The sequence below is a fragment of the Vigna radiata genome, chromosome 6, assembly GCF_000741045.1.
Source record: "Vigna radiata var. radiata cultivar VC1973A chromosome 6, Vradiata_ver6, whole genome shotgun sequence".
NCBI classification, from domain to species: Eukaryota; Viridiplantae; Streptophyta; class Magnoliopsida; order Fabales; family Fabaceae; genus Vigna; species Vigna radiata.
Genome location: NC_028356.1, coordinates 25,410,206 through 25,427,535, shown reverse-complemented (window position 1 = coordinate 25,427,535; position 17,330 = coordinate 25,410,206). Strand labels below are relative to the sequence as shown.

At 35.8% G+C, this 17,330-nt stretch overlaps 1 protein-coding gene across 3 annotated transcripts in view; it reads left to right on the top strand.

Moving 5' to 3' along the window:
- Positions 1-584: 584 nt before the first annotated feature.
- LOC106764880 (sister chromatid cohesion protein PDS5 homolog A) overlaps positions 585-17,330 on the top strand; it is a 39,645-nt gene continuing 22,899 nt past the window's right edge. For all 3 annotated transcript variants that reach the window (XM_014649311.2, XM_014649312.2, XM_014649310.2), the window contains exons 1-14: positions 585-836; positions 1,228-1,461; positions 1,587-1,768; positions 2,117-2,237; positions 2,816-3,043; positions 3,207-3,423; positions 3,518-3,663; positions 3,749-3,906; positions 3,993-4,142; positions 4,214-4,262; positions 5,780-5,971; positions 6,522-6,701; positions 12,270-12,409; positions 13,219-13,339. In XM_014649311.2, coding sequence (XP_014504797.1) covers positions 741-836; positions 1,228-1,461; positions 1,587-1,768; positions 2,117-2,237; positions 2,816-3,043; positions 3,207-3,423; positions 3,518-3,663; positions 3,749-3,906; positions 3,993-4,142; positions 4,214-4,262; positions 5,780-5,971; positions 6,522-6,701; positions 12,270-12,409; positions 13,219-13,339 — 2,214 coding nt within the window. In that variant the 5' untranslated portion in view covers positions 585-740. The remainder of the gene's footprint in view (positions 837-1,227; positions 1,462-1,586; positions 1,769-2,116; positions 2,238-2,815; positions 3,044-3,206; positions 3,424-3,517; positions 3,664-3,748; positions 3,907-3,992; positions 4,143-4,213; positions 4,263-5,779; positions 5,972-6,521; positions 6,702-12,269; positions 12,410-13,218; positions 13,340-17,330) is intronic.

Genomic DNA, 17,330 nt, shown 5'->3' with positions numbered 1-17,330 from the left:
GAATTTTTCTCAATTTATCATTAAACCATATTTCATAACTTCAATCTTTACTTTTGAAAAGTTTTCAAATTCATTTCTATTTCTCATTATTTCAAACTCTTTGAATTTTTCAAAATTACAATTTAAGTTAATGTTATCTCGTAAGTTATAATTAACTCAAAATGGATAAAAACATTCTTCGAAGTAGGTTTTGAAAACTCTAAAAAAATCTTTCAAATTTAATATAAGGTCTTTTTCTAGTCTTTCATATATATATATATATATATATATATATATATATATATATATATATATATTTCGTTGATAAATTTTGTTTAGGGATTATTATGTAAAAATATTGATCTTGGAAGAATGATATTGAAATTGACCAGAAGAAAAAAGTGTTGTTATTTTTAATGAATTGATAATTTATTTTCATCTTTTATTTATTGTTGGACAAATAATAAAAAAAAGTTTAAAATTTAAAATATAATTAAAGAGCATCCCGTTATATTTTTTAATAGGTTAACATTCAAATCATAAATGAATCAATAATAATATAAAAGTATTTCAAAATGAAAAGTTTTGTTCCACCTTGTTACATATTTTTTTTTTCTATTAGTCGTGCAAGGGTGGGACCCTCCCCGCTCAAAAACGAAAGAGAAACGCCTACCTCATTGAACTTCACACACTCCCCGCTCAAACTTCACTCTTCTTCCCCAACTACTCTCTGCCTTGTTCGTTCGTTCCTCAATTCCTCTATGGACGAATCGTCGTTGCAATTCGTCTCCGAAATAGGAAGACACCTTGCTCAACGAAATCGTCCCAACAAGGACTTCATCGTCAAATCCCTCAGAGTAAGGCGTTTCAACTTTTTCGTTACTTGCACCAATTATATAGATGTCTGTGATTTTTGGTGTTTGCAGATGAATTTTGAGTGCGTTGAACTAGGTTGTAATTGAATTTTTAATAGGTTTCTGAATGCGCGTGAATTGGATTCCCTACTTCAAATTATCAGTCTCTAGAAGTACTGTAACATTTTGAACTCAGTTTCTATGCGATTAGTTAGATGGTTGCTAGTAGTTGGTATAATTAGTTACTTTTCTGAGTATATAAGTCGCTTTATGGTTCCGTTGTTATCGATTTCAGTTTCGTCTCTAAAATGTTTTCCAGTGTGAGTGTTGGTTACCTTACACGCTGGTAAGCTAAACAAATTATTATTATTATTATTATTTTGCTGCTATGCAGAAAGCTGCAAATACTCTGTCTCAGATAAAACAGTCTCCTCAACCGCGGACGGCCAAGGAATTACGAGCTGCAAAGAAACAAGAAGATGCTTTGAAGCCCCTGTCAAATGCTGTGGTTTGTGGTGGTCTGCTTCAACACGCAGATAAGGAAGTTAGACTTCTGGTTGCTATGTGTGTCACCGAGCTCTTTAGACTTATGGCACCCGAACCGCCTTTTGAAGACAAGCATTTGAGGGTATCCATTATGCGTCTTGCATAGTTGAAATATGTGTAGTTGTTATTTTACCCTTTTTTGCTTATTGAGTGCTTGAATTATATAGTTTAATTGTTACGCTGACTGCAGATGTATTTTTATTTCAGGATGTATTTACACTTATCATTAATTTGTTTGAGGATCTAGCTGATACTGCAAGTCCATTCTTTTCAAAAAGGGTTAAAGTATTGGAGATAATGGCTCAACTAAAGTGTTGTGTGATAATGCTGGAGATTAACTGCCTGGACCTAGTTCTTGAGATGTTCAATATTTTCTTCTCAGTTGTGAGGTTGAACTTGAGATCAATCTCCTCCCTCTTTGTGCTTGGCCGCTTTACTGTATTTCTGGGCTTATTATCTAATTGGGGAAAAATTGTATTAGCTTATTTTAGTTTCACCAAAGGTCTATGTATACGTACACTGTTAGGTTTTTAGCTTATAAAGGATTATTTATATCATCCATTTGTCCTAAATGTTTAAGTTATGTAATACAGCAGTCGGTGAGACTTGGGAGGTTGTAGTTTGTAATTTCTTGTGCAGCAGCCATTCCTTAATAATTGCAGAAATATGCAATTCGATTTTGATTGTTGATTTATTGGTAGAATTATGACACCTAACCCGCTTCACCCTTTTTGCAGAGATGAACAGCTTCTCACTAGTGCCATGACTTCTATAATGATAAACATTTTGTATGAGAGTGAGGAGGCTTTTCAGCAACTATTAGGAGTGGTTTTACTAAATCTTGTTAAGCAAAAAGGGGTATGATTTTTTTTTTTTTAATTCTTCTAATCTTAGTTAATGTATGTATTTTCTAATTTTTTTCATGGAAATAAACAAATGAGCTTTGTAATTAAAAATCAAATACTGAGTGTGATGCAATTTCATTTATTCCCATTTTTGTCCACTAGAATATGACTATTTCTAGAAAACAGTGTGCTTCATTGTTTTGTGTAGTCTTGCTTAGTGTATATATTAGAAAGTGGTTTTTAAGCCTAATTCAATCCCACAAAACCGGCTTGTAAGGTAAGGTTTGCACCTCACTTATATATTGTAAATTAGCCTTATCTCTAATCGATGTGAGACTTCCAACTGTATATTATATTTAAAGCTTCTAATTTGGTTTGCTTTTGTTTGTAAGGTCTGATGCAAATAATTTGAGCAATTTGATTTCCATTTTAATTGCTGGGAGTATCATTATTCATAATTATGTAGTAACAGTCACGCTTAGATATTTTGAGTTTTTGTTTTGTCTATTCAGATGTTTTGGGTTTGAAAAGCACTTCTCTATCTTAAATGAAGCCAAACCGTTTCAAAATCTAACTCCAGTTGAATGGCAGGATGGAAATTTTGCTGCTGAAAACCTTGCTGCATCGGTCATCAAAACTTGTGCACAAGAAGATGAGCTAAACCTCGTAGCTTGTGGGTTTTTAGCTTCTTGTATACACGACAGAGATGCTATGGGTAGTGGGCTTAAACAATATTACTATGAAATTTTCTCAAAAGTTTTTGAGTGTGCGCCTGAGATGCTTCTGTCTGTCATCCCAAGTTTAATTAAAGAATTATCGGTACACACCTTTAATTAATATTTTGAATTTTGCATAAGATGAAACTAGCTGTTTGAAATCCTTTATTTTCTGAATGCCCATTCTGTTTTTTTCTTTTTTTTTTTTTTTTTAACTGTATTGATATTCTTACTTTCTTTGACTGTATTTGCATTTTACTTTATAGGCTGATGAGGTTGATGCTCGGATAAAAGCTGTGAATTTGGTGGGAAAGCTTTTTGCGGTTCAACATCGTGTTGCTCAGAAGTATCCCGATCTTTTTGTGGAGTTTTTGAAAAGATTTTCTGATAAATCTGTGGATGTTAGGATTAGTGCTTTACAATGTGCTAAAGTTTTTTATTTATCAAATCCCTATGATGGCACTGAATCACGTGAAATTATGAGTAAGCTCTTTGATAAATATTGGTCATTGATATTACCTTGTTGGGTTTCATATTCAATATTCAAATGTCCTAATAATTTTGTCCAACTGAGCAGCTTCTATTGAAGATAGATTATTAGACTCTGATGAACAAGTGAGAAAGCAGGCAGTGTTTGTTGCCTGTGATATTTTTAGTTCAAACCTGAAACTTGTTTCATCCAAATTACTATCTCAAGTTTCTGAAAGACTCCGGGATATAAAGGCATGTGCTGTTGAGTTTTGTTTGCTTGCTGAAGGAAAAAATAGTGACAATGCAGAATTCCTAACATTTTATAATTCTTTTACAGATATCTGTTAGAAAGAGTGCCTTGCAAAAGTTGATAAGGGTATATCGAGATTACTGCAAGAAATGTTACGAAGGTAGCATGAAAATTAGTAATCACTTTGAAGAGATTCCCTGTAAAATTATGTTGCTGTGCTATGATAAAGATTGTAAGGAGTTCAGGTCAGTTTAGGAATTCAAGATTGCTAGTTGATTCAAAATTAGAGATTTCTTGTTAGAAGTAAAGGTTATTTTTCATTAAATTTCAGGTTCCAGAACATGGAATTTGTTCTTGCTGATGATCTATTCCCAGAAGAGCTTCCTATCGAAGAAAGGACAAACCATTGGATACACATGTTTTCTCTTTTCAGTTTTCCTCATGAAAAGGCACTGGATACTATTTTGGCTCAAAAGAGAAGGTACCAATACCAACACGTTGTGAACAGGATCAAAACAGAGTATTGTTTACAAATTGTTCCTTTCTTTTCAGGTTCCAAAATGAAATGAAAAACTATTTGGCTATGAAGAAGAAAATGAAGGTAAAATTAAAAGTCGGTGCATTTACTCATAACAAGGTCACCTTTTAGTTGTTTTTTGTTGGATAGAATTAGGTGAAATTCTTGATTAAGTTAATATATTGTTGATAACATGGAATACATAAAATCAAACTAATTATTAATGAGGAGTGGGTAGAGAGCAAGGCTTGCTTTTTGTAATCTAAGAGTGACAGATTAGGGACTAGAAAACAGAGGGTTTGTTACTATAATATTTTATGAAATGGAGTAGAGGCTTGCCACTTGTAATTTTAGAGTGATTGTCTTGGAAGTAACTCTTAAATTTAGAAAGAATAATATATTTCTTCTATATTTCAATAATGAGACTGTTGGACCTATAAATATATGAGCCTGCTAGTTATTTTAGGAAATATAGAGAGCTAATTCTGAGAAAATAAATCCCTGTAATTATGGGATGGTTTCTTAGTACATAATCCTAGTATTAATAACAAGATAGACCTGTAATAAAGAAAAAATTTATAGCCCTGATAAAATAGGAAACTTACTAAAATACATAATGAGCGACTTGGTTTTGACACTTCCCCTCTAGCTGGTGAATAACTGTTCTCCATTCCCAGTTTGGATATAATTCTTTCCAAGTTAAAGCATTTCAACACTTTGGTGAGTACTACATTTTGTTTTTTGCTTCTCTAAGTCACTAGGTTTCCACCAAGAAGGTGCAATATCCAATAGTTGATCTCCTATCCACAACTGACCTTGCATACTCTGCATCTATATATATTTCAAGGCTTACACTCTTGTTTGTTTAAATAAAATTCCTCTTTCTTGAGCTCCTTTTAAATACTAAACATTTTAAGAGAGCTATTTGTAAAGGAGCCTCCTTTGGTTGGTGCATAAATTGGCTTACTAGATTCATAACAAAAGCAATGTCTAGCCTAGTTTTAGATAAGTGAATAAGTCTGCCAACAAGTCTTTTATACATTTCTTTGTCTACTACTACAATATCCTCCTCTACACTTCCCAACTTTATGTTTGGACCTATTGGAGTACTTGCTTGTTTGCAGGTCGTCTTCCTTGTTTAGAGTATTTTCAGAAACAAGTTATCTAACAGTAACCATAGGATTGCCTCTCGTAAAGACTTTATAATGATATTACGAACAAATAGAGCCATATTTACTTTTTGCAGCTAGCCTAAGGTTCCCTAACCATATAAAGAATATTCTGATCATATTTTTAGCCAGTGTGGAACTTGTTTGCAATGGTTCTCTTTACAGTGTGAGAGTCACAACTCTCGAGGTATAATAAAGGTTCAACTTGTGCATTTCATTGAATTTCAACCATGAAAAATTGCTCATCTTATGTATTAAATTTATTCATTCAATTTTAAACTAATTTTTTTACTGAAATACTATCTTTTCCCCAATTGGTAATTAATAGATAAGAAATTGTATGATGGAATCAGCATAACATACGGTCATTTATATGTGTTCTACCTGTGATTTGCTAGCTCGATAATAATGGAGCTCTGTAACTTTTTTCAGGAAATTTGTCCTGAAGAAATGCAGAAGAAGATCGATAGCTTGTTTACAAAAATGGCAGCATTCTTCCCGGATTCTCACAAAGCTGAAGAGTGTCTGCATAAGTTAAACCAAATTAAAGATAATAGTGTGTTTAAGTTACTTGAAAAATTGTTGGAGGAACAAGCCTTACCTATGATTGAACAAACTATGAAAGTATGCTGTTTAGTTCCACTTATGCACATAATATTCTGTATCAGTAGTTTGAATGAATTATTTTAATTCAATGTCATGCCTTTTATGTGTGTGGCCTTGTGAATAGGGAAGTGTTAACACTTCTGTACAAGTAGTCATACCCTACACAGTTCTCTTGTGATTGCAAGTGAATTAGTTTTGTTGGATTAAGAGTTGAGATTCCCATAATTTCTTTTTATTTGCTCTTCCCTCAGTAACCTCATTTTTCTCTTTAATAGTAAGTGACTTGTGTGATGATTAAGCTTTTGGAGTGTTGCATGGCTATGATTTGTGAGTGCTCTTGTTGATTGCATTTCAAGACATTATAATATATGTTGAATCACTCTGTATTTTGAGAATATGTAAGGATTGATTTCATGTGTCAAGTTTCTTGAACTTTTCTGTACATCTTGTGCCATGTTCTGTATGTATATTTTTTTTCCTAGTATTCTGTATGTAGTTATTTTTGTTTTTGTATAACCATCCATATTGCCTATTTTATGTCTCCTTTTGGTTTATATTTTGCTTGCAGGATAAACATCTGGCAATGATTGGAGGCAGCAATCCAACTTATGAGTTTTTACGTCCACTATTCTCTAAATGTTCATCCAACATTTTCAGCTCAGAGCATGTCAGATGCATCTTAGATTATCTTACCAATAATGAAAATGAAAATAGGACTTTAGAGGATTCTTCTGCAAATTTTCTGCTGGTAACAAAACGCTTCTTTGTGGATTTTCATACACTTTCTTCTATATAGTTAGCTCTCTTTTTTCTTTTTCTGCTGGTGAAGAGGAAAGGGATAAATCATTCGATCCTCCTGCATGAAAATGGAATTAGGCACTAGACTGTGCAAATCAAAAGCTTGTGATAATGATTAGTGAGGCATTCTAGAAGAAGTTTTTAATGTATACACTGGTACAAAATAGACCCTGCTACAAAATAGTTGACACAATGTTCATGACGTGGTATTTACAGTTAAGTCATAATTCTATCAGGCAAAGTTTTAAATAGCACAATGTAGCTTCTACATTTAACTTAACTTTTATTTATTTTGAGTGATGACAATAATAGAAGAGAACAAATGGTCAATTGGTGCAAGAATGAACGTCAAAGCAGCATGAATCATTTAACATGAATGCCTTATATTCCTAGGGTCACAAGATTTTTTCTTGGTTATTTGAGGTTCAAATGGTTTTGTTTGTGTTAGGGTTCTTGGTGACAAGAAACCCGAATTATCCTCTAGATTGGACAGAGCAGGATGCACACACCACAACTCACGTAAATGACAAAGTTTCTTTATTGTTGGAACACACAAACACGAAAACAACACGAAAACAACCAAGGAAACAATCCCTTCCTTCACAAGATGTAATGATCTTGTCCACACTCTATACAATACAAAACGTGTCTCTCACTGACACTTATTTCCCCTTATATACCCAGTACCAAAACAAACTAACAACAAACCGATGATGCCTAAACAACTAATAACAACCTTGCCATTTGTTGTTGAGCTCTTTCTAAGTGATACCTTAATTGCCTTGGAGCTTCATCCCTTTGTTGTAACTTCTGTGCCACTACTTCCACTGTAGTTTCTCCTGCCACAAATCGAGCTAGGGATGGGGCATAAACCACTTCAAATGGAGTGCATTTGGTAAACCCCTGATAATTGGTGTTTTGAACCGAAACACCTCAAATATATTTCAAGGGTCCTGTTCACAACTTCAGTCTAACCATCTGTTTCAGGGTGATAGGCTATACTCATAAGCAATTTTGTTCCCTGAAGTCTGAATAGTTCCTTCCAAAACAAACTGAGGAATGTAGGGTCTCTGTCGCTAATTATGGAGTAAGGTACTCCGTGTAACTTTACAATATCCCTTACAAACACTTCGGCTATACTCTTTGTTGAATAGGGGTGTTTATGGGTATAAAGTGTCCATATTTACTCAACCTATCCACCACCACTAACATCGCATCGTACCCATTGGACTTGGGCAGTCTAACAATGAAATCCGTGCTTATCTCCTCCCACATAGCTTGTGGTATAGGCAATAGTTGAAGTAATCCTTGAGGTAAGGATGCCACATACTTATGCTTTTGGCAGACTAGGCATGCAACAATGAATTCTATTATGGATTTCTTCATTCCTACACAGTATAATGACTGAGCCACCTTTTATATGTTCAGTAAAGCCCTAAATGACCACCTGTGGACGTCATATGGAATTTAGCTATTAACTTCGGAATCCACTCTGAATGTGTAGATAAGACCAGTCTTCCCTTGTAGTGGAGGCGGTCATGTTATAAAGTGATGGCTGGGTGTGAATCTAGGCTAGTCTCCAGGTCCTTTCTTATTTTTAGTATAGACTGAAAAGAACACAAAAGTAAGAGAGAACTCTCTCCTCCAAGGGTTTTCCTTTCAGAAAGAGTTAAAGCTCAATCTACAAAATTATCCAAAAGTGCCCTGCATTCCAGGACCCCCCCAACTATATAAAGGAAACCTCACTCACCCTAACAACCTAAGTAACAACTACTTCTTAGTTTGTTTCCTCATATCATACACATTATATCCTATCATTACATGCCGCTGCAGAACAACCTTGTTCTCAAGGTTGGGACAGTGAAGCTTCATCCCATGGCAATGTGATATTGTCTTATCATCGGAAAGGAACTCATTGGCTACTGCCTGCAATTTCAGATCTGGAGGCTTGGGCGGTGGTCGATATGTAAGTGGTTTTTGTATATCAGATTCTGATCCCAGTAATTTGGAATCCCAAAATTCCAATGTCATTGATGTTCCAATCATTATCATATATATGTTAAACCATGAATTCTTATTCATATTACGTAAATTTGATTTTGCGAAAAATTGTTGCCTAGCTGCATTTCCACCTCTAACTCTTTATTGTTGCATACCCTTCCTCCTCCATCATAATATATTTTTCTATTACAAATCCCACTTCTGTTTTGGCTCTTTTTTCACTACAAAGGGTGTGATTCTTCATTGCTAACCCTTCTCCCACCTCTAGAGCAATTTGCACATCTCTAATCTAGTCTTGTGGTTCCTGTTGTGGGAATTGATTTTGAACGTTAGATTGCAGCCCTAGAAAGAAATATCCTTGCCACTGGTCTTATGGTGTTTTATTTGTTTGACACCCATATTTTGAATTCTTGGATGAATTTTTCCCCACTCAAAAATCCGCATCTTCTACTTTATTCCTAGATGTAATAGTCACAATGTTCCCACCACATTCTGCTTTCTTTCCTCTGTCTTCACCCTTCTTCACTTTTTTGACATACACACCATGAGCTACCACACTATCTCCACTAAAAACAGCAGTGTTAGCAACTTTACTTGGAGAAGCAAGAGTCAGAACATTCCCATCATGGTCTTCACCTGATGTATTTTCCCCACCAACATTTGTCACATTATCCACCCTTACAACAATAGCTTTTGTAACTTTGTAAGCAACAACTGAACCAATGTCTCCATCAGAATTTTCGTCTTTGCCTTCCTCTTCACATATATTCTCTTCTCTCCTATCTTGCCCTCTAATTCTTGCAAAACAATCAACACTCAAAACAATAGCTTTTGACACTCTCCCTAACTTAATGGTAACAACATTCCCTTCATTGTCTCGGTCTCCCCGTCGTCTTCACTTATATCCTTTTCTTTTTTCTTCTCCCAATTGGTTGAATTTTCTCCTCCATGTGAGGGTTTCTTGGCTTTCTTGATGTCTAGCAAACTACCTTGCCCGACAATCCTACCCTTCTTTACTTCTTTCTTTCCTTTCCTGATGTCATGAAGAAATTCCTCTTTTCCTCCCCTTCTTGCTCTATCAACAAATTTCTCTCTTCCTTTTAAGTCCCTTTCTTGATTCTGGTTTTCCCCTGTTGGAAGTCCCACATCGACTAGAGATAATGCCAATTCATAGTATATAAGTGGGTGCAAACTCCACCTTACAAGCCGGTTTTGTGGGGTTGAATTAGGCTTAAAGTCCACTTTTAACATGGTATCAGAGCCATCGTTTAAAGCCTATCCTAGTGATATTTGTTGTTTGTTGGGCATATTGTTCCACCCACTATCGGGCCGCTATTAGACCACCCATTAATGTTTAGTCCCACGCTCGAGATGTATATACCTCGGCGTGAGGGGGGTGTGTTGGAAGTCCCACATTAGCCAGAGATAAGACGAACTTCGCTTGTGCCCATACTTCTGAACATGTTTCATATGATCGAAACATTTGTTTCAGTGAGGAGCGAGTGGTGGACTTTATAACGATGCATAACTGGTCATCAATTTTCATCCAGCGGGAAGTGTCATCTGTGGTAGCACTAGTCACATTTTGAGTAAGGTGGTTTACATACCCCTGACTCTTCAACCAAAGTTTGATGTCGGACGCCCATGTTGCATAATTNGTGNCATCTAANTTGNCAATGGACAAGTGTACANTCACATAATTGGTNTATATTGAGGNNTNAGANGANGAGNCACCAACAGAGGTGTTTGTAGACTAGGAAGACGCCATGGAGAGGGAGAAACCCTAAAAGTCCAAAGTGCTGCGATTGACGCAACGTCCACAAATCCATAAAGAGGGTGAGGAGGCGATCATGATGGTTCTGGTCGGCGACGCGCTGGCATGCACGGCGGGAAGCGGTGGATCTGGTCCGTTCGTCGCGATCTTTGCACGACGGTGGTCGCTCGGCCGAGACGATTCGAATGTTGTCATCGGTCAATTCTGGAACTCCGGCGGCGGTGATGTGTACCAGAGACCGTGGAACTGGCTGGAACAAAACCTAAGCTCTAGATACCATATTAAATAGTGGAGAAGATTAGGAGAAATCTCCCTTGCGTGTTTTGCATACACATAAGGTAGTTTATTTATAATGTAAGATATGAGCTAATGCCCTTAATACAGGATGGGCTGAGCCCAATTAACATAAACACACAACTTAACATCTAACATACGAAAAAGTTGTAGGACCTAGAGGTTGATTGTTTGTCATAGAGGTCAGAGACCCAATCTGCATCAGATAAGGCAGGGAGTTGGAGAGGAATTGTTGTAAATAGTGGTTTACTTGGATAAAAATATGTTAATGATCTCTGCATTGATTAAGATGAAATATCTTTAGAATCTTGTTTATTTAAGTGTATTTTGTTTGCTTCTTTTAGAGATATTGATGGTTATAAAGAGAGGAGTTGAGAATATAACTTGTGTGATTGTTATCAATAAAATTATACAATTATTTCATGTTCCTTTGAGTAGTTTAAGTTGGCATCAAAGCTCCTGATCTAAGGATCTTGTTTCTGCCATAGTGCAAACAACAAAACAAGGATGAGCTGTTGCGGTTTGCAAGCCACCACTGTTTTAGGGACAATGGTGGGCCCCATGCTAGCATCCACTTTGACAACAGTTGCTTCGTCAAAAGATTTGCCAGCATCAACACTCATTGCTGTTAGTATAGGTGCATGTAATGCAGTGCCCAATTCTGATGAGACTCTCTAGCTTTTACTTGTCCTAGAAGCTTATACAATAGGAAGGAGGTTTAAATTATGATGTTTGCTTCAATCCCCTTCACATGAAATATTTTCAAGCTTGAATAATAAGAAATCATAGATGATAGGGTTTAGATTTTTTATTTGTTTGGGATTTGATGTGTCTGCTTATATGTTCTTTGTACACGGTGGCTGGCGGTGGATGGCAGCAGACGATGGCGGACAGCGGCACTGGCGAGACAAAAACCAAAGTGGGATCGACCGGTTCTGATACCAAGTTAAATATAGTGAAAACTATATGTGAAATTAGTCTCTCTTGTGTTGAATACATATATAGATAGGGTTGGGTTATCTATTTATAATAGAAGAAATATGAGTTAAGCCTAAAATACAAATAAGAAATAATAATAAACTGACTAAAGATAAAGATAAGTATATAATATATCTAACAATTGTTCGCATATATTAATGATGAATGAAAATGTGATCAAAGAAATTTAGATACCTCATGAATCAATGTATATAGTGCAAAAGCTTAAGCCATTAGGTTTCAGGAATGGTTTGTGTGTGTTTTCTTTATCAATGTTGTCTCTATGTCAAAGTTATTAATTCAAAGTACAGCAGATTTTGAATACGAAGTTATTTATGGATACCCTAGGAATTTTAGAATATTTTTACCATTAAAGCCAAATTGAAGCAAACCTATTTGTTTGTAGGAGTCAGCCAATAGCCTTTAATTTGAATTACTTTATAAATCTTGCCACTATTTTATTTGAATCAGGCTATTGTTCGATATTTCCCTTCTATGCTGAAAGGCTCGGAAAAACAGTTCTTATTGTTGTTGGAACGGAAAAGTTCTGTTAATGACAAGCTGATTGAAGTTATGGCAAAGGCAGGCTGTCATATGTCTTTCAATCATAGGTAAACTATGTATGCTGAATGTTTCCAACAGAATTACACACCAGAAAGTCCGCTTTAACAAAAACTACCACTGTTGCTACTATTTTAATGAATACTTGTATAGCATCTAAATGTGTTTTGTTTTAATTTGAAAGAATTTTTATGAAAGTCCTGTTTTGGACTTTTAAAAGTTTTATCTGTAATTCCTTTTCATGAGAAAAACAATGGCCGTTTTCCTGGACTTCTGATGCAACTGGTGGCATGTCGATTTGCCAATTTAGAAAGAATAATATTATTGTTCTGTATTTCAATAATAAGGGCATTGGACCTATGAACACTCGAGTCTGCTGTTTATTTTAGGAAATATAGAAAGCTAAATCTAGGAAAACAAATTCTTGTAATTGTGGGATTGTTTTTAAATACATATTTGTAGTTTTAATAGCAAGATACACCTATGATAAAGAATAAAAGTATAGCAAGGATAAAATTAAAAACTTCCTAAAATACGTAATGAGCAAGACGGTTTTGACACTTTGAGACATTAATTAATTTGTAGATACTTCCATTCATGTTGTCGGCTCGTTAATTTTCAAATATTGGTCTCTCTTTTTGTCAGGGTGGTACTGATTTTGGGGTTTTGCCAATTATGTAAAGTTGACTAAATGTTCTAAGAATTAATTTTGTGATTTAAGGTAGTAAAATTTTAGAGTTAAGTTGGAATTTTGCTTTTAGTTGGAGAAATGTCAGCTTTGAATTAACCCTTCTGAGTACAAGTAGACTAATATTTGACTGCCTTCCTAATTTAGTTTCCCCTTGTTTTCTATATGCAGTGATATTTATCCATTTTTAAGGAGAATTTGCTTGGATGGAACACGCAGACAGGCTAAATTTGCGGGGTCAGCAATTGTTGCTTTAAGTTCTGATCAGTCACTTTTTAGAAAGTTGTATGAGGTATAAATTTTATTGTGAAAGCCACTTCCAACTATATGTTTGTTATTTTAATTTTTTAGTGAAGTAAAACAACTATTAAGCACATATTTGCTTTGGCATCATCACTTGGAGATTTTGAGAGAAGAAAGATAAACTTGTAAAGGAAGAAACTGAAATATGTTATAATTATTGGATGTGAGTGTTGAAATAGCTTGAAAATCCATGTAATCATTAAGTCTAAGGTAGGAGGTTGAGGGTTAGATAACCTCTGCCCTAGTTCTCTGTCCAAGTAGCCTAGGACAGAATTTTTTTGCCTTTTAATCTTCCTATCGTATCAACCTTCATATATATAAAGGAAGAAACTGAAATATATTATAATTATTGGATGTGAGTGTTGAATAGCTTGAAAATCCATGTAATCATTAAGTCTAAGGTAGGAGGTTGAGGGTTAGATAACCTCTGCCCTAGTTCTCTGTCTAAGTAGCCTAGGACAGAATTTTTTTGCCTTTTAATCTTCCTATTGTATCAACCTTCATATTTATAAATACAGAATATGAGAGGGGTTGCGCGAACCTTGTTAGGTTCCTTTTTCAGGAAACCAAACAGAACACTTTCTCCTCACAATAACACTCCAAACAGCAAAAGATGAAAGTATGTGTATGTATATTATTGAATCTGTAATGTAATATAAAGAGAAATACAATTGTACGTCCCAAGGAAGCCTCCCTTCCTCCACTAGAAAATGTCCAGTCTATTCCAAAAGTAAAATATCCCATAATCCTCTCTCCACCTATTCTATTATTATTTATACCCTCTCTCTAGTCCTCAAGGTTGAAGTTAGGGAACTGTTATTTGAGGTAATGCTCCTCTTTCTAGGTGGTGCCCTCAAAATTCTGGTCTGGAGGCTTGGGTGGTGACAAATCCTCCTCCAATGTCTTCCATTCTTCTTCGATTTTATTAACTTCATACATTCTGGTCACCTCTTTTTCAAAACTATAAGCTCGGAGAAAATGGTCTTTGATGTCTTTCAATGCTTCTAGCAACTCTCTCCCCTCTGCAGGTCCCTCTTTATTGGGAGTTAAGTCACTCTCTTCTGTCTCTCCCTCCACAAATTCAGCTTGGCTCAAGCTCCAAGCCAGAGTCATGGTTTGATAGGATTTTGAGAGTGTATGTGTGGAGGAAGAAATGTTAGTGAACAGTTAGTTGGAAGTTAGTTGGCCTAACTATTTTAACAGTTAGGAAGGGCGGGAATGTATTTGTAAATACATTTGTATAAATAGTTTAGTAGAGGATGAGAAGACACTTTTCACCATTCGTGTGTTCTAAACAGGGTTGATTAGTCCTGTTGGGGGAGATTAGGCTCCCATATTACTCCATTCTTGTATTCTTTCTTGGTGAATAATAACAGCAGAGGTTATACACCCTTATCAGGTTGACTTTTGGGTGTTAGTAGGGGGTTGCTTTAGGTTTCTGGAAACCTATCATGGTTTCAATCTCTTGTAGTATATAAGCTAACTCTTTGGATTCAGAAATGTTTTCTTTGCCTATTGGCTTGTGTTCTTCAGAGGACTGATTCAGGTTTGGCATTACAACTTGAATTCTCTTGTTTGCTGTTATTTATCTCTCAACAAATTCTCTTTTTCTATCAAAAAATCCAAATGGTAACTTCTCAGAATCTTGACCACTTATTCCACGGTATATTAAAATCATAAAATTAGTCAGGGTATCTTGACCTTTTATTCAACAAAAACTTCCAAATATTTCACCAGGAAGCAATTTTCCTATGACTTCATCTCTTTTCCAACCAGTTAGCCTTTCCATGGTTGCATTCCATTCAGAATAGCAGGCGCTCTCATCAGAAGAAAATATGGGTGGAATCAGTGGACTGAGACTCTGCATGATTGCTTTGTAATCACTTCCAACAACTTCATCTGCCATTGAGCGAGTCCTAACACACGAGAAAAAAATTGCATACTTGCTATGTCCAACAAAAGATTCTAACTTATCCACATATGTGGCATGCATTATGTGAATGTCGCCAAAATGTAAACCTGGAATTCTGTAGACAACACATCCCTGGTAATTTGGCCATTCCCATGTATTATACAATCTTGATCCTTCTCTGGGCATCTAGTGGGATCTACAGTCCCCATTAAATAGAAACATTTAGGCATATATAGCTTCCCACCTCTAAGCTTCTTGCGTTCCTTCCTTGCAAGTATAGACAAATGATACTGCAAAAATGGCTCATCCAGAGGAATTCCACATAAAATCATTTCTGCCGCAATGTATTCATCCATGGTGCCATTATTAATGGATGCTCTGAGTGCAACATGCTTGTTGGAGAAAACATGATTTGCATCTTCCAAATTACTCTCCAGTAAAGCCTTGAAGAATTCATTTGGCACTCCTCCATAGCTCAAAAGTGTAATTAGTTTTTTAGATAAATAAGTTCTATTTGGCTTGATGCTTGTGTTCAGTACTGCCAATGAATTTATGCTTTGCATATTCAGACTAAGGTCTTTCTCAACTTTAATCATTGAATGCTTAACTAATGTCTGTCAATCTCAATGTGTTTGGTTCTATCATGCTGTACTGGATTATGGGCTATGCTCATGGCAGACTTATAGTCACAGTGTAGTCGTATCGGGTTCTCCACTTTTACTTTAAGATCATCCAAAATGATTTTCATCCAGAGTCCTTCACACATTCCTTGAGCAAGAGCTCGAAACTCAGCTTCTGCACTAGAACGAGAAACTCTATCTTGCTTTTTGCTTCTCCATGTTACCAGACTATCTCCAAGAAACACACAATACCCAGAAGTAGATTTTCTGTCAGTAATAGAACCTGCATAGTCAGCATCAGTATATATCTTCATAGTCAAAGTGTCTTCCCTTTTGAATAATAGCCCCTTTCCTGGACTTGACTTCAACTATTGAAGAATTTTGTCAACTGCTTGCATGTGTCTCTCTCTTGGATCATGCATAAATTGGCTCACAACACTAACTGCATAAGCAATGTCTGGTCTTGTGTGTGATAGATAAATTAATTTTCCTACCAATCTCTGATATTGGGCCTTCTCTACAGAAGCACTTTCTTCATATCCCATTTTGTGATTCTGTTCTATAGGAACTGTTGAAGTTCTACATCCCAACTTTCCTGTTTCTTTGAGGAGATCAAGTACATATTTCCTTTGGAAGATGAAAATTCCTTTCTTGGAGTAGGCAACCTCTATTCCAAGAAAATATTTGAGTTTTCCTAGGTCTTTCATTACAAATTGAGTTGTCAGTTTCTCTTTTAATGCCAATTTTTCTGTGTCATCATCTCCTGCAATAATCATATAATCCACATAGATAAGTAATAGAGTGAGTTTACTTGTAGAAGAGTGCTTTATGAAAAGAGTATGATCTCCTTGGCTTTGTCTGTATCCCAAGGAAACCATTGCTTTTGTAAATCTTCCAAACCATGCTCTAGGGGATTGCTTAAGACCATACAATGCTTTCTTCAGGAGGCATACCTTGTTTCTTTCATTTTTCACTTCAGAACCTGGGGGAATCTCCATGTACACTTCCTCATCTAGATTTCCATGAAGAAAGGCATTCTTCACATCCAGTTGGTGTAAGTCCCATCCAAAATGGGCAGCCAAAGCGAGAATAACTCGAACTGTATTCATCTTTGCCACTGGGGCAAATGTCTGCTCCTAGTCAATCCCATATGTTTGGGTATATCCTTTTGCCACCAATCTAGCTTTATATCATTCTATTGTTCCATCTGCCTTATGTTTCACGGTGAATATCCATCTACACCCCACTGTCTTCTTGTCTCTTGGCTTATCAACAATCTCCCAAGTTGAATTTCTTTCTAATGCATTCATCTCTTCTCTCATGGCTTGATTCCAATGTTCAAGTTTCATGGCCTCTTGGATTGAGGTAGGAATTTCCGTGGCATCAATGGCAACAATAAAACTTCTGTGCTTATCAGAGAGATTGTTAGTGCAAACATACTGAGAAAT